Below are 22,742 nucleotides of genomic sequence, written 5' to 3' on the forward strand. Positions count from 1 at the left end.
TCAAGCTAAAAATTGTGGTAGAAGTTTTATTCTTCTATCTTAAACAGTTCCAAAGTTAGAAGTCAATGGAAATTGTAAAAAAGTGCTGTAAAAAGTGATATTTTCTACCATAACTCTGAAACAGGAAAATACTTCATCTCCTAGTTTTTCACACTTTATAATGTGATTGTAGTTGTTTTTCTCTATCTGCAAAAAAGAGTTATGGGTGAAAATTGAGTATCTTGAAAATCATGACCTTGTGTTTGGCCTTTGTAAGTCATTCAAGGTCAACGAAATTGGTACCAAATGAAAGGTCAAATCCGACTTCCTATAAGTCAATAATACAAAGTTTATTTGTTTTTTTCCTAACAATATATTTATTAATAAATTTTATATATATACACTCATACACTTGTAAATATACACACAACTGTAGCAAGCAATGTAGACCTGTACCTAACTAAGGCACCTGCAACATTACAAGTGTCATAAGCAAAAAAAAAAAAAAAAAAAAATTACAAATAAACAATACACATTCACATCACAAACTTCTCAGCCTTAAACAGTTGTACATAATTTAATGCCCTGTTTTGAAGTCATTAACCCTGTTGTAAGGTTTACACAACTGAATATGTATTCCTCCTCATTGTCATTTTATAAATCAACACTTTTAACAAACATCTTAAAAGGTTCCCATATCTTTTCAAACATATCCTGCCTTCCTTTTCGTATGTACGTCAGTCTCTCCAAAGGAAAAGTTGTCACCATTTGCTTCACCCAGTATGTAATACTCGGCCTGCTGTTTTTTTTCCCAAAACATTGCAATGGATCTTTTGGAATGTAAAAGACACGTATCTATTAAAATTTGTTCACTTTTGTCATATTTATGACCTTTTGGGTAAAGTCCTAAACAATAATACAAAGTTAGTTGATATCCGTCTTAGTTTTCAAGATAGAAGCTGTTTTCTGAATATGCAAATTAGGCACTTGACCCCAACTTCAGCCTATATCTCAGCTATACTTTTACCTACTATTACCAAAAACTAATCAAGTTGACTACAGACCATGGCAAATCATTTGGTCATGGTTTGATATCAATAATGCTTGAAATGTGACCGCTAGAGCGCATACAGACAGACAGACAGACAGACCTATGAACTGACCAATAAGACTGCCCTCCAGCAAGCAATAATAATAATAGTAGAAAGTAATAAAACTCAACAGGCTATATCCACATTAACATAAGAGTAGAACACAAACAGGACAGAGTTACACTGTTGTGTTGTACAGTCTGATAGCGGTGGTGATGATGTGGGTGTAACAGTCTGCCGCTGACGGAGCTGCTCAGAGCCAGTGTGTGACAATGGAGTGTATGAATAATGGATTCAGTGTGAAGCACTTTGAGTGCAGACGAAAGCATTATATAAATCCAATCCATTATTATTATATAAAAAACCTGTGACAGAACCGGGCTCCAGGTCAGTGGCCATCTGCCTCGACCAGGTGGGGATAGAGGAGAGAGAAAAGAACAGCGAGGAGAAAGAGTGTGTGTGCCTTCCAGATCCATGCAGGAGCAGGTTCCACATGAGAGCAGCTCTGTGACTGAAGGTTCTTCATGTCAGTTCAGTGTAGATTTAGAAAAGAAGTAAACATACACTCCAAGAGCCAAATGTTCTGATTGAATTATGGGAGATCTCCAATGAATGACGGAACTTTTCTGTTGAGGGCTTTTAAGTGAATGTGTAAATGTCCACAACTGAGTCTCAATTTACTGTCTGTTTCATCAAGTTTGTAAAATGTAATTTGGGTTGTATTGTGTCTTTTTAAATCATCATTTCAAGGTGGGGTGTGAGATCTTAGAAAAATGGTATGAACAAGCTACGTTTTGAAAATACTCAATTCAAAAGTCCAAACCCCTTTCTTTAGACATCCCTCCGAAGCCACGCCTCCAGAGTACTGGCATACGCAATTCTTGTTCCCAAGGGTTCACGAGCGCTGCACAGCAACAATTCACCCAGATGAGGCTCCGGCACCATCCCCAGCACCGGCCCAGTACGGCCGGCCCCAGCTCAGGCTCCGGCCCCGGCTCGGGCTCCAGCCCGCGCTGATCCCAGCTGAGGCTCCGGCTCACGGATCCATGCATACCTCATTCAGTCTCCCCCGCTCTTACAGAACAGCCCCAGTTCATACCTATCTGACTAACATTACATTTCCTACTGATTTATGTTGGTGACAAAACAGTTTGCCGGTGAACTTTCCAGCCTAATATAACTAATACAGCCAAGCTCTGGCTCTGGCTTTGTTTCCTGTACAGTTGCTCCAACCTTCTGACACAATTCATGCTGGAAGAGGGTACGCACAGAGGGGGGAGGGACAAATGGCAGTTGAGTTTGATAGACATATCACCATTCAATCATTTCGAGTGGGTGCTCAAAATGATTGGATGGTGTTTTTTCAGTTCTGTCCGTTCCACCTGGTGACTAAATTTTTTTTTAATTTTTGTGTTAGAGCATTTAATTAATTAGTTGTAATCAGGGTGCGAAGGGGATTTTAAGTAATGTAATAAAAAATGCTCCAGGAAAACATCTTGCACCCCATCTTTAACACCATTTTTGCTTCATTAAATCTTAATGTTGCTTTTCTTGATGCTTCTTTTATGTATGTTATCATGTTTATTTGTTATGTTATGTTTATCCTTTCTGTGTGGACTTAGCATGTTCTCCCAGTGTTTTTTGTGGGTTCTCGCCAGGTACTCAAGGCTCCTCCCACCATCCAAAGACATGCACTGATAGGTTAATGGGTTAATCTAAATTGCCCATAGGTGTGAATGTGAAAGTGATTGTCTCTATGTCAGCCCTGTGATGAACTGCAGACATGTCCAGGGTGTACCCCACCTTTGCCCATAAGTAGCTGGGATAGGCTCCAGCGACCCCCGTGACCCTGGTGAGGATAAAGCGGGTTCAGAAAATGAATGAATGAATGAATGTTATTTATCTTTATTTCACTTTCATCTAAGATGACAAATATTGCATATATGTGCTTGACTCTATTTTTCTGACAACTCTTTCCTTTATCTGGACTTTCTGTTACAAAACAGCCTTGCAACTTCAGTTTTAATGGATGTTAAGGAAATTATACATTGTCATTGAATAATTTCAGACTAACAATGTACAGTAAATATTATTTATTTCACTTTGATTTAAGATGAGCAATATTGCAAAATGAAAATAATGTATAAGTTCCATCCCATTAAAACTGAATTAACAAACCTACTTTGTAAGAGGTAGAAAGTCCAGATATTTGTTCAAATTGAGGCAGTTAAAGGACAGAGTTGTCAGAAAAATAGCAAAATAAAATACATATACCTGAACACTATGAAGGATTTTCTGTCGATTTACTGATCATCTTCTAAATGTGTTACTTTTTTCACCCATGTAGGTTGAAATATTCAGTCTTAATGTTGTGAGTGTGTAATGAGGCAAAATATAAATAAATAATTCCCATGAAGTAAATCAAAACTAAAGAGCAGAAAGTGCAGATGTTAGTGTTAAAGTGTAGAGAGTAAATATACTGTAATCTCTTTTACCATGTCCTGAGCTTTTGGATTTGGATTTCGCTGAGGTTCTCTGTACGAAACCTGTCCAAACTATTTTCATTGGCTTCAAAGTTTGCTTTAACCAAGTCATTAGAAGCTGCAAGTTTCAATGAAAAACAGACTCAGCAGAAAAGTATATTTTAAAAGAATTATTCAATAAGCAGAAGCAGAAGAAGAACAGTATTATAACATCTCATCTGCCAAAAAAATGATTTACTGGAATTTTTTTTAACCACAAATACATATCATTTCTACATTTAAAAAAAACCCTGTGAATCAACATTGATGGCTGTGTGTATATTGGCATTATCAGAGTTCAACGCTTGTATGAATTTAGTTTTAGACAATAAATACCTTTACCAAAAGTTAGGATAAGATTATTGTTTGATTGAAATGATCTGTAACATCACTTTTTTCTGTATTAAACCAAGGCCTTTTGTGTTTTTCCTTAATTTATCCAATTGCTGTCAGTGCCTAATCCTAACCATGTTATACTTTTGGTCAAGTACTGAATGGGTATGGGCAAATAACCACAATAACCAGCTAATAGTTACATATAAACAGGATGTGGTTGTAAAATATTACAACACAGAAGGTGAAGTGTACAGTGCCCATAAAAAGTGTAGCCCTCATTGGTTGTTTTTCCCATTTTACTGATTTTTGACTTGAAAAGACAAGAAAAGAAAAACTCTTAAATTCCAAAGTGAAAACACATTTCTTCTAAGGCCATGTCCACACGAAACCACATCTTTTCCTATCTGATCTTTTTCTTTGTTGTTTTCAAAAAGTGCTCTGTGAACACGAAGTCATTTCAGGAAATACCTGCGTCCACACGAAACCACTGAAAATGATGTAGTACAAATGCCAGGCCTGTATGTGGCATTGTAATGCTCCGCAAAAAATGGAGAAGTTGTGGAGCATGTGAAGAAAGCTTGCACACTGTATGCAAACTATAGGCTACAGAAGAAGAAGAACAAGACCAACAACAACAACACTCCACAGCAGATCCAAGAGCATGTAGTGAATATTGTTGCTATGGTTGTTTGTTGCCAATTGTAATGAAAGAGTAGCCGAAGATTTGGATTCCATATTCCCAATAAGCTCAATAGCTGTTTTGGTATGAGCACTACTCTGTAGTCTGCTATTGTTGTTGTTGTTGTTGTGAAGTGGCGTCTTGCTACTGGGATGAAAGGTTAGAGAGGTGGGGCTATGACATCATTGTTTTATAAAAGTTGCAGTTTGGTCGTACAAAGACCTGAAACCGTGTTTTCAGATCTATGCTCTCTGGGACCCGGTTTCAAAAAGTTGCGATTTCAACGACTGAAAACGCTGGATTCATGTAGACAAAAGGCCTATTCGATACAAACTTTTGGACAGGGCCTAAGTAATGTCAGTTGCATAAATGTTTTATTTATTTTTATTATTTAACCTTTATTTAACCAGGAAAACGACTTGTTGAGATTAGAAATCTGTTATGCATGAGTGTCCTGACAGAGATAGCGGCAGCAGAAGTTACAGAAAATATAGATTTTATCCACACATCCACACTAAAAACATACATAGAACACATAGTAAAACTCAGTACTAAAACCATACTTAAAACACTAAACTAACGAGGCTTAAGCAGTCGGGGGCTGACAACAAGGGTATATGCCCGAAATGCCCCCAATCCTCTGCTCCCCCAACACAGACATGGAAACTCAAGGTAGTGGCATGAAGAAAGAGAATTCTTGGACAATTGATATTAACTAAATTTGAGCTACATCGACCTGGTAGTGGCAGAATAATGGTCAGAGAATCAGATTTTCCCCTCAGAACTCCACCTAGTGAATGAAAATGACCCCATATGAACTCTGGATGGTAGACAGAAAATGGACTTTAGGAAGAACATCAGTATGAACCAAATTTGATCTCAATCGGCCTATGGACTCTATGCACAGCCCCACTACTGCCAGAACTGCAGGTGGCTCCTTTATTTCCTGTCTTTCCTTATTGGACACACTGATTAATCCAAGTGTGCCTGCTACTTGTTGTGACTACTGATTAATTAGGCACACCTGGATTAATCAGTGTGTCCAATAAGGAAAGACAGGAAATAAAGGACCCACCTGAAGTTCAGGAAGTAGTGGGGCTGTGCATAGAGCCCATTATTGATGATTTATGTCCAAAAAAGTGAATTTCAACTAAAGTGTCCCCATGTGGAGAACTTTTAATTCTCATACAGAAGCTGAAATTGATTGGGTTCTTCCACTAGGGGTCCACTATGTTGATTATCAAAGGAGAAGAAATCCAACCAAATCTGTCCTGGTTACCACATTCAGATGAAGGAGATCCAGAGGCTGATCTGGTGGTGGCGTTCAGGGTAAAACCACTATATCCCCAAAACTCAATTCTGGGAAGATAATAACACATATATAAAACCCCATGAAATGTTCACTCCTTCCAGTCAATACTGAGCAGATCCGATCCAATCACTGAGTGTCTGGATTATGTGATTTGACTTCATTGTTCCTTGCAAAACTTCTCAGACTCCATCAGGTTGAACTGCATTTTCCAAGTCCAGCATCTCATTACCTCCGCCAAGGAGGTTATGTTTTTGCCAGGGTTTGTTTGTTTGTTTGTTTGTTTGTTTGTCTGTTTGTTTGTCTGTTTGTTTGTTTGTTTGTCTGTCTGTTACTGTGCAACATAACTCAAAAAGTTCTGGACAGATTTGGATGAAATTTTCAGGGTTTGTTGGAAATGGGATAAGGAAGAAATGATTAAATTTTGGTGGTGATCGGGGGTGGGGGGGCCCACGGGGGGGCCACTGATCAGCCTTGGCGGAGGTCTGCGCTCTCCGAGTGCTTCTAGTTACCTCCGCCAAGGAGGTTATGTTTTTGCCAGGGTTTGTTTGTTTGTTTGTTTGTTTGTCTGTCTGTTTGTTTGTCTGTCCGTTAGTGTGCAACATAACTCAAAAAGTTCTGGACAGATTTGGATGAAATTTTCAGGGTTTGTTGGAAATGGGATAAGGAAGAAATGATTAAATTTTGGTGGTGATCGGGGGTGGGGGGGCCCACGGGGGGGGCCACTGATCAGCCTTGGCAGAGGTCTGCGCTCTCCGAGTGCTTCTAGTTTTCTTCTGTTTTATGCTGTTTTTGTCTCCTTCTTTAATGTTTTTTGTCTTGTTACATCTTTTTTGTTGTTTTATTCCTTGTTGCTTCTTAAATGTTTTTGTCTTGTTGCATCTTTACCTCCGCCAAGGAGGTTATGTTTTTGCCAGGGTTTGTTTGTTTGTTTGTCTGTTTGTTCGTCTGTTTGTTTGTTTGTTTGTTTGTTTGTCTGTCCGTTAGTGTGCAACATAACTCAAAAAGTTATGGACAGATTTGGATGAAATTCTCAGGGTTTGTTGGAAATGGGATAAGGAAGAAATGATTAAATTTTGGTGGTGATCGGGGGTGGGGGGGCCCACGGGGGCGGCCACTGATCAGTGGCATCATCATTACAACATGAATTTGTTATCTTGTTACGTCTTAAATGTTGTTAGTTTCTTGCTTGATCTTTTATGTGCAAAATAAGAATAATGCATAGTCACCTTCAAATTCTTTAAAAGCTGAAGAAATGAGCCTGATTTGTAGGAACAGGTAGCGCAGATATTCGTGTTAAAATGCAAGAAGTCAAAGGAACCCCTCGTCAGAACAGTAAATACGTAAATAGAGTACAGAAATCTGGAACAGCAAGTATCGAAATATCTCTTTATTTCCCACTTCTACAACTAATAAACAGTTAAATGCACTGATAAAAAGTAAACACACATGAACTTAAATATAACATTTTCTGTCAGTAAGCCATGGTTTCATATTATAATAGCTGCTGCATAACATACGTACCGTTATTTTTAATTTTGTCGTTTTTTTTTTTTTTTGTGATTTTTCAGGCCCTTTCCCACTCGGCTGATTCTGTCAACTACAGAGCATCCCCTTCTACATTATGTTGAGTAATTCACTGAGTGCGTGAGAGCAGCCATAATGTCTCCAGGTGACGTGTCACATAAACGACGCTCAGTAGGTCCCTTCAACACTAGAAGGTCCTGAGGCAAAGTATTAGCGGTGGCGGCTCATCAAGGTGTATGAAGGTGCATTTTGACAGTTTGACAGAAACATGGCGCTCCACTCATTCTGAAAGAAACAAGGCTTTGAGTCTGAGTGGAGGGCGTTGAAAAGTCAGACTTTGACTTTCTGTGATGTTAGGATTTTTCAAGTATCTGTACTTCATTCAAGTATTTATTCCCCAGGCAACTTTTCTTTTTACAACTAACAAAATACCTGCACCGTCTACTCCCTGTATTTTAGTTGAGATGAATTCACACTAATACTCCAATCATTATCGGATTCCTGGAGTTATCAGATTATTCAAATGATTATGTAAAGAGTATAATCTGATATGTTTTATCAGATAACAGCTGTAATCTGATTATGAGAAATCAGATCAACACACCTGGATTTCTCCTCAGTACTCTGATGTCTTCCTGGTACAGGTTAATCTGATTTATTTTGTTCTTTTACATCTGTGCATGTGTAAACACAATTAAAATTGTAGAAAACTGAAGGTACGTCGTCAGTTTGAGTCTGCACTGCAAAAATCAAAATCTTACCACATGTATTTTTCTCATTTCTAGTCAAAATATGTCATCACACTTAAAATAAGACAATCACCTAAAGAGTAACTTTTCAGTGAGATGTAAGAACTTATTTTTAGACAATAGATCTTGACAAACTTATTTCAAGAAATTTTACCAAGATAATTTTCATTTATTCCATTGGCAGATTTTTTTTTTTTTTTTTTTTTTTTGCTTAATTCAAGATTTTTTTTGCTTAATTAAAACAAAATAATCTGCCAGTGGAACAAGTTAAAATTATCTTGGTAAGATTTCTTGAAATAAGATTTTCAAGATCTATTGTCTAACAATAAGCTCTTACATCTCACTGAAAAGTTACTCTTTAGGTGATTATGTCTTATTTTAAGTGTGATGAGATATTTTGACTAGAAATGAGAAAAATACACTTGGTAAGATTTTGATTTTTTGCAGTGTAGAAACAATAAGTACATACATTGATTTAAAAAAAAAAAAAAAAAGACAAACAGAAAGTAACAATGGAATTAACCAAATTGCCATTGGAAGCATTGGAATAACCCCACCTTTAATCAATAGTTGTTAAAACAGTGAAAATAAGTTCAACCTTAACTGTGATATAAAATGCAAGATATTTATTATAAATGCAACAGTAAAATACAGTCAAAAGTATCAGTACATTAACAAAGTGAAGGATCTCCATATTTCATCTACAACAGGTTTTGGATATTGTTCAGATTTAAAGATATTAGGACCAGCACAAACTATGAAATAAACATTTGTTAATGTCATCCTGATGCTCCACTCTAAACAACTATTATTATAGATTATCTAGAGCACAGGTGTCAAACATGCGGCCCGGGGCCCAAATCCGGTCCGCCAAAGGGTCCAGTCCGGCCATTGGGATGAATGTGTGAAATGCAAAAATTACACTGAAGATATTAACAATCCTTTTAGTTCAGGTTCCACATTCAGACCAATTCAATCTCAAGAGGGCAGGATTCAGTAAAATACTATCATAATAACATATAAATAATGACAACTCCAAATTTTTCTCTTTGTAAATGTAAATATTTTCATGTATTTACACTAAAAGTATAATTTTGCAAAAAATGTGAATGACCTGAACAAATATGAACAACCTGAAATATCTTAAGAGAAGTAAGTATAATTTTAACAATATTCTGCCTGTTGTTAAATGTTTTGTGTATTTGTAGATCGACCGTGATCTCTAAGTTATAATGTACATGTGGAAATGATAAACTGAGGCATAATATTAAAATTTAAAATTATTATTAAAATTTAAAATTACACTTAGTTTTTTCAGTTTGTTCAGGTTATTCACATCTTTTGAAAGGATAGTTTGTAGATGTAAACCTTTTCATAATGTAAATTTACTTTTTTCACTCTAAAATATAGAGAGAAGTTTGGAGTTGACATTATTTATATATTATTATGTTATTATTTTACTGGTTCGGCCCACTTCAGATCAAATTTAGCTAAATATGGACCCTGAAATAAAATGAGTTAGACACCCCTGATCTAGAGCAATGTTTTCAGCTCAGGACCAAAAAAATAAAGGACATTTACAAAATAATGTGGTTTTTTTTTTTTTTTTTTTGCCATTTTTCTTGTTGCGTCTTATACAATATGAGTTACATTTTTGTCTTTTCCATTAGTTTGTCTTCTTGTGTTATTCACATTGTTTTAATCTGTGCTTCACATCATTTTGTCTTTTATTTAGTTTTAATCTGCCCTGTTCTCTACATTTCACACGTCTCAAACACTTGTCCTGTCTCAGTTGGATAAATAAAGTCACATATCATACTATTTGGATGTATTTCAGTTCAGAAGTGAAGAAGTCTCTTGGATGAGAGATGATGTTTTCAAACGAGCTAAACCAATCCAGTTGAACAGAGAACAACTACTGAGAAGAACGGCGACCTTGGCAAATGAGAACCTACACAGACATTAGAATGAGCCAAAAAAATTACAGGAATTAGTTTTTTTTCTCTCAGCGTAAGTATTTTAGCAGTTCCTACATCACTGCAATATTTCAGTGTAGATTCAGTCTCATTTGTTAGCATCAGTTTGAGCTGTTTTCTTCTCAAAAATTGTTTTTGTTATTAGTTTTTTATGGAATTGCGCTCAGAACCTTAAAAAGACAATATTCCTTCTTCTCTTCCATGATGTCCACATGTGGGAATAATTGGCTCTTCTCTTAATTCTTGCATGAAATGTTAAATATGGTGATCTACAACAATGTTTTTTTTAATCTGTATTGGATCAGAGTCTATTTTAATAAAAACCTGATCTGAGCAGGAGGAGGATTATTACATTGATCAGGTTCATGGACTAGTTCTTCTATTTTTAAAAGAACTATTCATTGTGTTTTACAGGAGTCTTCATTTAAGAGATAATGGACAGTTTAATGTGTGATATCAGGACTAAGGAGAGGTGTTTTTTTTTTTCTTTTCTTTCTGTAACTCACTTTTTAGCAGTTTTTCTTTTTTTTTCATTAAACATTTTACAGTGATACACTAAGCTGAAATTAAAAGAAAATATACCAATAAAGATATGAAAATCAAATCTAAAAAAACCCCACACAAATACAAAAACAATAGAGTACTGTCAATTTTGTTACATTATAAATCTTTCCAGGTGAGATAAGGCCAAGGCCAGGACAATAAAACATTTATCATAATACATTGTGATATCAGAATACCAATCCCTTAAAGCTATTATAGGAATACCCAAGACTGCAGGCAGATCCGCTCAGTTATTTATTCCGCACTTCATCTAAAAATGGGCCCCTTATTTATTGATTGATTTCTCCTGTCTGTTATTTATTTTAAAAATCAGTTGTTCAGAGCTATCCATTCTAACCATTTCCCCATGTGCAATAACCTGCTCTATGTCCCAGTACTTTTAATTCGAATGTGCAATAAGTTGTTGTTACCTCTCAGTACTCTTATTACTCTTTTTATAATACTTTATTTTACAAATGTGTATTTGTGCTTGTATGTGCAATAACTGTTTTTTATATGTTTTAGCTGTGTTTATGTTTTGTATCTGTCTTTTATGTCATATCTTTATCTTTTACTAACTCTGTGACTCAGGGAAACGCACAAGAATTCCAATGTACCTATACTGCTATGTATCTGTTGTCAAGTTAGGTCGAGGTCAGGGCTCCTCAGGTCAGCATAGGCATTGAATGAAACCATATTATCCAGTATAATGTAATACTAACATGATGACTGAGTTGATTTATTAAGTTGAATTAGATATATGTATTGTGATCAACAAGTATAGTTAAGAAAACTATGTTTAAATGAATGTTGATTCATTTGTGATTACTGTGTGTAGAGGAGACGAGCTGGGACATGGCCTGTACAAAATGTACGTACACAGTCAGACAACTTACAAAAGGAGAAGTGAGACAAACAATAGGCTATTTGCTGCAACGAAACTGGTCAAGACTGGTAAAAAAGAGACGCTCCACCAGAGACATCTGGACATGACTCATCTATTGATGAAGTCAACTGTCTAGGCGTCAATGAGGTAATGCCTAGAGTTTGGTTAAAAACCAGAATCGCTATTATAGCATTTCAGAAGTGCGAGACGCTCTAAGAAGTTGCGTGCCCTACGTTGTAAAACGTAGAGAAGATAACTCTGAGCAATGCTCTTTTGAGACCAGAAAGGAGCGTGGCAGATTGGCTTCGGAGTTAATCTTACTTCTCAAAAGAATGCTGGAGGTTTCATCAGATAGAGTGACTCTGCATCGATGAATCGAGATTTGAAGACAAAGACCTATTTCATCTAAGAGACAATGGACCAAAAAGACTTTAAGGACAAGAACTGTCTTTAAGAGAACTTTTACCAACTCCATGGGGACATTTGCCAACGAACCAGCTGTTTACCAGAGTTTGTTGGGTTTTTCCCTGCTTTGGTCCAAACTGGAAAAGAAGAAGATTTTTATATTTCTTAGTTCTTTTTCCTTTTACCTGGCATTTAAAGATGGTTTTGGCAGTTTTGGCTGAGCTGCTGAGCTCATCTTCTAAATTGTATTAATTTTTATTTTTTTCTGAATTTGAACTTTTTTCCAATTTTTTCTTAAATTCGGAAACATAAGTTTTTCCTTTTTTACTTCCCTTGAGGACATCAAGCAAGGCAACAATTTGGGACATTTTCAAAAGCACTCAAAGCAGTGAACTGTGGGTTGAGAGATTACAACAGGGATTGCGTTGAAGTAAGGAAAATTGAGGACAGTTAGTTTAATAATCCAGGTATTGATTTTTAGTCTTAAAAGTTCAGTTTAATGATTTAATTGTTGATTGATTAATTGATGATTTATGCTTATGCTTTGCTTTGCTAAATTGCCTACAATAAATTTATAAAAAGTAAATTCTAAATTCTTCTTGAATTATTCCCAAGGTGGTACATTATGTTGGTGAATGTAAAAAGTTAGATTTGTTGTGTGCATAACATCAAAGGTCCTGAAGGTATCTTAGCCTTAATCCACCTACCATTTATGTGTCCCGAAGGCCTTCCATTCCTGGCCTTCAAATTATTACCTGTCATGTAACAAGTGCACTAAATCCATGTGGAACAGCTGCCAAAACCAATTGGGCTGGTATTATTACTGACCACAGAGTGGGTTTCTCCAGGCAGTTCTGGTACCAGAGTTAGCGGGGCACAGGTTGGAATTAAAGGCAGTTAGAAGACAGGTGAGTGTTCCAAAATTTGTTCAGCTAAGTAGTATCTCTACGGGTTAGTGCGTGAGGGTAAGACCCCAGCTTAGCCACCTGAGATCAGGACCCTATTTAAACGGAGAGCTGAACCAAAGTAGTACTTAGGATTTAACACTGTGCAAATGGCAAATAAAGTCTATTCTATTCTATTAGATACAGTATTAGTAGTTTTCCAGTGCTGCAGTACTATTCTGCGCCCTGTAAGAAGGGCCAGTCTACACCATAGGATTTGCTGACCTGTCAGTCCGTCTCCCCTCGTACAAATTCCTAATATACAAAGTGGCGGCTCTTGCACAAATTTGGCACAAAGCACTTTGTTAAAGGTGAGGGTTTTTTTTGTGTTTAATCTGAATTTAGCCTTTACTAATTCTCCAAACAGTTATCTGTAGCTTTTGTTTTTTCCATTCTTGCATCTTCACCAAAATGTTCTGATCAGGTCACGGATAAATAGTCGCATTAGATGTCATGTATCTGCAAATGACATTAGATTGAAAACTTGATGGCAGCAAATTTCAGTACATTGAATTTACATTTGGAACTCAATTTGGGGATGGAAATTGGATTGTAACCGGTGTTCCACATCGTGTTGTGCTGAAAAGACACACTGACACAGAGGCATTGAGTCATCATCTCACTTTATTTATTATATCCTAGACCCCACCACCAAGGGATATTGCAGTATTAAAAAAAAATCTTAAATCGTACAAAAATCAGTTGCTCCGCAAAATCAGGTGACAAAGGAAAAGTGGCAAACAGGATGTGTCCTCATTCACAAATGTACCTACTATACCGGGGGGAGGTGGTTTAGATCCTCTAACCCTGACATGGGCTCTAGTATTTGAAGTGATCTATGGCAATGCTGAACAGACGACAGTACATACACTTAAAGACAAAATAATGCACCATGATTGTAAAGCATACTGTCAGTGGTAAACAAACATCTACAGCATTTGCAGTGCATATAAAATAATAAATAACATGGGGTACAAGTAAAACACTGTCAAAATATGTACATAGACTTTTTTTTTTTAAGAGCTAACCACAGTTAATGCATAGCAAAGCTCTATAGTACCGCCACAGTGCTCACCACTTACAGTAATCAGTCTTCTCCCACTGCACTGAGCAGTTCTAATTAGTACTCAAACTAATTATTGCACTGTGAAATGAAAACAGGAACATGATGGGAACTGTGAAAAGGAGGAATATTTTAACAGTTCGACTCGATTTCCTTTGTGACAAACAGCTGATGAATTGAATAACCCTTCCTGTTTCACAGCTCATCTCAGAGGATTAACCTTTTACAGTGTTTTCAACGTGAACAACAACCAACACATGACGTAGAATTGGCTTCTTCTTCACAACAAAGAGCTGTTTTTAAGTTGTCAAACCTCTTGGAAAACAGTCAATAGCAGAAAGGGAGACCAGAGGAGTGGTAGGCCAGGATGACTTCTAGTTTCTCAAGTTTTAATATGGATCCAAAGCACACTGAATGTTGAAAAACAAAGCCACGCGATTAGATAATCTTATATTGCAGATGATGTTAATTTGGCAAAATATCTGTAGATTTGAACGTATAAGACCTCAGTCAATAAATAAATGACAGTATGGCTGGACAATAAATAAAATATAATCATTGTAATAGAATGTTGCTAGTCTCGCAAGCGTAGTTAAGAGAGTTTAAAGAAATTATTAATAGTCTGTTGGCACTAAAAATGTTTGCTGATGTGTTTATGTGACATGCTTTGTTACGACTGAAAAAATACTTAAGATGGTGATGAACTGCAGCATTCTGTGACCTGCTGGTGGCTGCAGACATTTAGTGTGTAATAACTGTGGTTTTACACTAATGCTTTGCTCAAATACATTATTGAACCTGGACATTAGTGCAACCTCAGTTCTCTTGACAAAAACTTTACAGGATTTTTCCACTGTATCTTGGAAAAACACAGAAAATATGTTAGTTTGTGATTTTTCAAGCTTACGAGCAGTCAGCAAAAGTAAAACATTAATGTTAAAAGCAAACCATAACATGGCCACATGACATCAGTTTTAACATCCTGAAGGTACCATCATTTAGGTTCATGTTTGTTCCTCCTCTACAAAAACCTTTAAATCACACTCGAACAGTTCAAAGGAGAGTGACACGAGGCTGTGGAAGTGGACTGGTGAGGAAATGAGTTTGTTGGTTGGTTTGATTAAGATAACCTGACAATGTGTGTAATATGTTTTAGCTGCTTGTTCACAAATTCCTTTTTAAGATAGATTAAAGCTTCCAGATCCACCAGTGAATATTTACATGTATTTTTTGTTGTAGAAAAAAAAAAATACAAACTTTCAGCCATCAAAACCATTTAAAACCACAACTGACTTGGAGTTGAGGGAACCAGAAGTGCAAAATTCTGAGTAATTTCTGGGTTTTAACAGTTATTTCTGCAATACTCTGTTTTGACAAGTGCAAAAAGATTTTTGTGTCATGAAACTGTGATGGGATTGAGTACACTGTTGCGTTAATGCTGTTTGACAACTGCAACACTCGTCTTTATACTAGGAAATTACACAGCCTGGACAAAAAAAATGGATGGATGGATAAAACAGTAAATAGTTCATTTCCTTCCATTGGATTAATACTGCAATGATCAGTATATATTTAATCAGCGACAAGTTCTTTAACAATAACTCACACATTTGTTGAACGACCATCACTTTTCTTATGGACATTGTCAGGAATCATCAGGTTCATAAGGTTTGCGAAAAGTGGTTCAGGAAGCATACCACATCATTTTCACACATGGATTGGCCGCCACAGAGTGGAAATAAATGGTGTGACATTTATTGTGACATTTCATAAGCATAGTGTGGCATCATTTATGCCACAGTGACTAAGACCAGTAATCAAAGTTAAAGGTGGTCCAACAAAATATTGTGTGAGGGACATGTTTTTGGCCAGGCTGTGTATAATCATGTGATTATCAGAACATACTGCAGCTAAAGCTTAGAAGACAAAGTTGAGAGCAAACAGCTGAGGCTTTCTTTGTTATTATCTTTATAATTTTTTTGAGTGTGTCTTTTTCTTCTAGTCAAGATCCAATATTGTTCCAAAATGATGCAAAATTTTTAGTCAAATAACATTACACTGCCTCATCCGTCCCTGAACTTATGGTATGGATAATCTGGTTTTAGTTGTAACAAGCTGACATTTTTCCAGCTGTGAGTAAAAGTTTTGGACTTTGATTCAGCCTCAAAGGATCATCATATGACCTTTTGGTCAGATTGGCCCTGTCAGCCCTGATGCTAATAACAGAAAAATTCAGGGTCATCACAAATGATGTTGAAGTCAATGGCAACTACATAAAAATGCTGAACATCCCAAAGGTATTTCAGCTGCAGTATCACACAACCAAATTATCAGTGTAGGGGAGAATGAACTGATGTCTGCAGATGTGCTGTGAAAAGCACCTCTGCGAAGTGGAAGTGACTTTAGAGAATGAGGAACACATGACGAGGCCTGATGTGTGTCTTTGTTGACCGTCACATTAAAAGAGTGTTGCCCAGGTCAGGATGATGTGTATGCGATTGTTTGGCAGAAAAACCCACAAAAAAGGACGTGGACCTTAAAAAAAAACAAAGAAGACAGGCTTGGAGAAGTGTGGAGTAATGTGACAGATAATAGTCCATAAATGGGATCACAATGAAAGCTTGCAGTGAAGGCAGCTGTGTGCAGAAATGGTCGATGATGTAGAGGTAGGAAGTGAGATCAATACAGATTAGCGGATGCTGCTCCAGTGAAACAGAAGCCTGGTTTTGATGTAGTGTGGAGGGTTATTTTTCTCTCAGGTTATTTTGAGGATATCATCCTGCCTTGAGGAAATCTGGGGAACTCGTCATTTCCTTTAATTGTCCATGATACAATCATTCTGTTTTTAAAAACAATAACACAAGAGTGAGTCACATCTTAGCATCAAAAATCCAGTGATAAACAATGACTACACGAGGAAAAAGAAACAAAAACAACAATACTACTGCAGATCTACGATATATGAAGTCACATTCAGATGAAGCACACACGCTGGCATCTATATCTGCCAAAGCTTTAAATAGATTCTCCCAAACTGGCTTTGTGCTTATTGTTACATGAGATTCATGTGCAGATAAACATTTCCCTTCTTAGCAAGATTAGTGTTAAAGAGCAGGAGCAGAAGGAGCCGCCTGCGAACAAAATCAAAGTAATAAAATAGCAGTCGATTACACATTTTAATCAGGGGAAAAAGGCAGTCTTATAAAAGGAGTCCGACTATAAATGACCACCATGTCAATCGCCACTTAATATGCGCTCAATCTCCTCTAGTCTCTTCAACGCTGCTGCCCGTTTTTTCTCTATATCTTTAATCTCTTTAGAGGACTTACCCTTAGTCCGCTTGTCAGACTGGCTACTGTCCAAAGACTCTGATTGGTCCACACCCACATCTCCGAGGCTTTCTGCAGAGGATTTCCGCACATTCTTCTTACCCCCAGCCCCTTTTCCAACGGTATCAGCTCCCCTCCCTTCCTCCTCACCCTCCACCCCTTCCTTCACTCTCTTCTGCTTTTCCTCCCTGGCCTGTACGTTGGCTCCCTCTGTCGAACTCAACGGCTGTCCTGCTGCGCTCATGGCAGCCATTTTACTGCGCACAATACTCAAATGACGCCTCACGTACTCCTCATTCGGCGCCAATGCGAGGGTCTCCTCCAGGCAGCGCTCAGCCCGTGGCAGGTCGCGCTCCTCGAAGTAAACTACGCACAGGTTGTGTTTGCCTTGCACGTTGGTGGGGTCCATGCGTAAAATGCGCTCGAAGCAGGTTTTAGCGCCTTGTGTGTCCTTCTTGTGGTTCATAAGGATGTCGCCTTTCAGGATCAGACCCTTGATGTGCTCCGGGTGGTGGCGCAGCAGCTCGTCCAACACGGGCAGAGCATCCATCTCTCGTTTGGACTGAGAATAAAGCAGTGCTAGGTTAAACAGCGCACTGCGGAAGCCGGCCTGCAGACCGATGGCTTTACGCATCCACCGCTCCGCTGCAGCATTTTCGTTGGCATCCATGGCCAGCATCCCCAGGTTGAAGTAACCGTTGGCATCTTTGGGCTCCTCCTCCACGTAGGTCAGGAAGCGACGGTTAGCCTCAGGCCAGAACTTGGGCTCACCTGCCAGATGGATACTCAATTTTAATTATCAGTCAGAAATCACAGTTGCTAAACTTCAAATCCTGAATTTTGTTCTAAGCCTCATCAACTGCTTCTTTTCTACTTGACTGGGTTAAAATTAGGACTGAACAAACTATTCTGGACATAAATCCACATTCCAAAGGGACAACTGGTAAAATATATACTGTAGTCAATTCCTCTAATTTGGAACCCTAGGCGTGTGTTCAGAGAAAATGGGAGAGAGAACTGGGCACAGGGTTTCCTGAAGATGTATGGCAATCTAAACTTCAGAATATTCATTCATCCTCAATCTGCTTAAGACATAGACTAATTCATTTCAAGGTGGTTCACAGACTGCATTGCTCTAAAGTGAAGTTTGGAAAAATGTAATTGGACCTGAATCCTACTTGTGATGGTTGTGAAGCTGAACCGGCCACACTGTCTCATATGTTTTGGTTTAGTTCAAAGCTGAAAAACTTTTGGCAGTCTATATTTAAATCTCTTTCTGATGTAACAGGGTCTCATATTGAACCTGAACAATTGCAATATTTGGCATTACATCACATTCTTTTCATTTTAACCAAAAATCTAAAAATCTGATTGCCTTCACCACTCTTCTAGCTTGTAGACTAATATTCCTTAAATTGAAAGATAACCTCCAACATTCAAATCTTGGTTTCTGGATCTTTTACATCATTTAACAATGGAAAAAAATTCGATATTCTATAAGAGGATGTGCCAATAAGTTTTTCAGTACCTGTAACCTGTTCTGAATCACATAAAAGAGGTAGATTCCTCACTTATTCCACAGTAGTCTTATTAATATAAGTCTGTGACTAATATCTGAGTTTCTAGTTATTTATTTATTTATTATTGTTAATTTTCATCTTTTTTATGGAGCAACAGGGTGGAAGTGTTCATGTGTTTGGGTATAAAAAAAAAAAAGACTACTTTTCTGAATGACTCAATGTGTAATAAAAACACTTTGAACAAAAAAAAATTTGGACTGGACAATCACAACACTATAGTTATACATACATAGCAAGGCAGAAAAAAAGTCTCCACCTGGATTTAACTAAGTAAATAGTTTAGATCCTTTAACCCAGGGGTGTCAAACCCATTTTAGTTCAGGGGCCACATTCAGCTAAATTTGATCCGAAGTGGGCCGCACTAGTGAAATAATAATGTAATAATATAAAAATAATGTCAACTCCAAAGTTTTCTCTATGTTTTAGAGTGAAAAAAGTAAATTTACATACCGAAAAGGTTTACATCTACAAATTATCCTTTCAAAAGATGTGAATAACATGAACAAACTGAAAAAAAAAAAGTGTAATTTTAACAATATTATACCTCAGTTTATCATTTACACATGTACATTATAACTTACAGATCACAGTGGACCTACAAATACACAAAACATTTAATAACAGGCAGAATATTTTTAAAATTGAACTTATTTCTCTTAAGACATTTCAGGTTGTTCATATTTGTTCAGGTCATTCACATTTTTTGTTTTAGTGTGTATACATGAAAATATTTTCATTTTCAAAGGCAAAAATTTGGATTTGTCATTATTTATATGTTATTATAATAGTATTTTACTGAATCCTGCCCACTTGAGACTGAATCGGTCTGAATGTGGAACCTGAACTAAAATGACTGTTCATATCGTAGTGTAATTTTTGCATTTCACAAATTCATCCCAGGGGCCAGACTGGACCCTTTGGCGGGCCGGATTTGGCCCCCGGCATGCATATTTGACACCTGTGCTTTAAACCTAACTGATGCTTCTCATTTCAGCATCAACCATCAGTTTGATAGAGAGAATAAAGATGTGGATAATGATTGATGGGGTTCATCCAGCTGAGGATAGAGTGGTTCAGGGAGCAAGAGACATCATTTTCACACATGGACTGACCACTGCAGAGTTCATGCATGAATGCTGTGGAGAATCTTAGGGATGTGATGGAGAAGACTTTACATAGTGGGCTGACTCTCCGATCATTAATAAAAGATATGGGAGAAAAATAAATGAAACTGCAGATGGAAATTATATTTATCGTGGCACTGCATAAGTACTGTGTGGTATAAATGATTCAACACTGAATTTATCCTGTAATCAAAGCTAAAGCAATCTAGTCAAAAGTGTGTGTGGGACACTTTTTTGGCCAGGCTGTGTACTTTGTAAAGTTCATTGATTCATCATTTTCCGAACTACTTAATCCTCCAGCGGGTTGTGAGGATGCTGGAGCCTATCCCAGCTATAAATTGGCACAATAAACAAACAAACAAACAAATACCGTTCACTCTCACATTCACAGCTGTGGGTAATTTAGATTGACCAATTAATGTCTTTAACATCTTTAGATGGAGGGAGGAACATGCAAACTCCATTCAAAAGGGTCCCCCTGCAGGCCAGAGTTAGAATTGCTACTTTCATTGCTGTGAGAAAACAATAGCCCCTTTTCCACTGCAGGAACTTTACCAGGAACTTTGAAAAACCTCTGCACCTAAATCACCTGGGTAAAAAAACCTTCCTCGATCCCAAACTTTTCCTGGAAAAAGTTCCTGGTTAAGGGGTAGGACTTTTCAGATTACTTCAAATTCTTGGGGGCAGGGCTGTGTGCTGAACAATGCTGAATGGCTGAACACACCTGTAGCATTCAACACTTACATTTATCCACTACAGCCAGTGAGCAGCTGCAAACTTGTTTATCCATTTCAACAAGCTTCATTTCATTTGTGTTTTGATCGTTTGGAAAATGGAGCACAAAAAGAGAAGCTAAGAGAAGTGGATGGATGATGTGGTCCATCTGCCGAATATGCTCTTTTCAGCAATTATCTATCTGTCTATCCGACTACACTCAAGAGTGTATTCAGGAAATATGCTCAAAAGAGCTTGGATCTTGTTGAACACATTTGCCAAATACTGTAAATTCAAAAGAACTTCGAGTAGGCGGCTTGAAATGACTTGCCTCACTTGAATACATTTTCAGGAACTTTGAGGTGTGGTGGAAATGCAAAGCATAGAGATTACCAGAAATTCTTTTACCCAGGAAAGTAACATCCTGGTAATAAAAGTTCCTGGGAATCTGGTGGAAAAGGGGCTAGTGCTAACCAGTGCACCATCATATCACCCATGTGCTTTGTAAAGTATAATGGAAAAAGCATTTGACCCCTGGTGGAGGGTTAGCAAAATGTGCCAGAGTTTGTTTATTGGATTGAAGACAGCCATGCCATGGCAAGAGAGTCATTTTAATGTCAATACTTGAATTGAAATCTGGACAGGGCAAACATATTACATGACAATATTTTGAGGTAGAAGGACAATTTTCTCACCTCATACAATTTAGGCAAGTTACAACTAAACTACATTCTCCTCTACCTACTTCTCTGTGGTTTCTGCAGGCTTAGGCTGTGTGAGACAGCTTCCTGTTGTTGTGTCTCGCTAGAAACTGAATTCTTACATCATTTTGGACAAACATAACTACAATATTGACAATATCTAGATGAAGTAAACACACATCCATGTCTTCCTGTAAACAGCTTACAACATAAAGCTGCATTGTTTCCATTATTTACCTAGACTGTGGTGACCTTATTTGCCTTGACCACACTTTTATAATGAATCAGGAATGTTTTCACTCTAACATAACTCATCAGACTCTTTGAATGCCATAGTTCAAAAGTCTGGCTTGCAGCTGACAGGCATACAGTTATTCTTGGCCATTATTTCTTCTGCAGCTGCTTAAGAGATCGTCCAGCCCTAACTGACGTTTGAATTTACAAAGACTGTCTTAGGATGTTTACAGTATCTCACAGAAGTGAGTAAACCCCATTTCAGTAACCATGTTATCTTATCTTTTCAAGGACCAATACTATAGAAATAAAACAGGGACATAACGTAGAGTAATCAGTGTACAGCTTGTATAGCAGTACTGATTAACTATCCAATGAAAATTACTCAACACACAGCCACTATTGTCTAAATAGCTGGCAAGACAAGTGCTTAGCACACATGCTTAGTAACACTTGTACATGTTGTACAAGCCACCTGTCCTATTCATCACATTCATGTTTTTGGATGCTTGGCTAGACCATACACATTTGTTTATCATGGATTACAGCTGTTAAAGTTGGAGCTTTGGGTACAATTCTCTCAAACTGGCCAGTGGATGATCAACATGGCATCCTGCCATCTGGGAAAACTGCTGTATGACCTTGGCCACTGTGCTGTAGCTCAGTTTCAGGGTGTATACTCACTTGTGTTGCCAGATATTTAGATAATAATGGCTGTGTGTTGAGTTACTTTCAGTGGACAGTACCTCTATATTGTAATACAAGTTGTACGCTGACTACTCTGAATTATATTAAGGTTTCATTTCTATAGTATCGTCCTTTGAAAACGCATACTAAAATAATTACTGAAATGTGAGGGGTGTACTCACTTTTGCGTGATACGGTATGTCTATATGCAACCCATCCAAACATCACCTCAAAGACACTCCTGTATGTTGAGCCAGGAAGAGCTCCTGTTAAAATATATATTTTATGAAAATGAAAGTTTTATATAATCGCTTATTTTCAGTATGTTTTCAGGTAAACAGGTGGTGCTGAAGTCAAATAATTT

At 37.4% G+C, this 22,742-nt stretch overlaps 1 protein-coding gene and 1 long non-coding RNA gene across 4 annotated transcripts in view; both read right to left on the minus strand.

Annotated features, from left to right (window-relative positions):
• Positions 1–275: 275 nt before the first annotated feature.
• Positions 276–978, minus strand: LOC115421418 (uncharacterized). The gene is made up of 3 exons (XR_003935674.1): positions 892–978; positions 430–435; positions 276–307 (listed from the first exon to the last, which is right to left on the minus strand). It is a non-coding gene; the product is annotated as an uncharacterized LOC115421418 (long non-coding RNA).
• Positions 979–13,552: 12,574 nt separating this feature from the next.
• tmtc3 (transmembrane O-mannosyltransferase targeting cadherins 3) overlaps positions 13,553–22,742 on the minus strand; it is a 52,101-nt gene continuing 42,911 nt past the window's right edge. For 2 of the 3 annotated variants that reach the window (XM_030137228.1, XM_030137229.1), the window contains exon 14: positions 13,555–18,109. In XM_030137228.1, the coding sequence (XP_029993088.1) occupies positions 17,244–18,109 (866 nt within the window). In that variant the 3' untranslated portion in view covers positions 13,555–17,243. Of the gene's footprint in view, positions 18,110–22,742 lie in introns of all 3 variants that reach the window. The other variant, XM_030137230.1, reaches the window with a different exon arrangement.

This window comes from Sphaeramia orbicularis, chromosome 6 (assembly GCF_902148855.1).
Source record: "Sphaeramia orbicularis chromosome 6, fSphaOr1.1, whole genome shotgun sequence".
NCBI lineage: Eukaryota > Metazoa > Chordata > Actinopteri > Kurtiformes > Apogonidae > Sphaeramia > Sphaeramia orbicularis.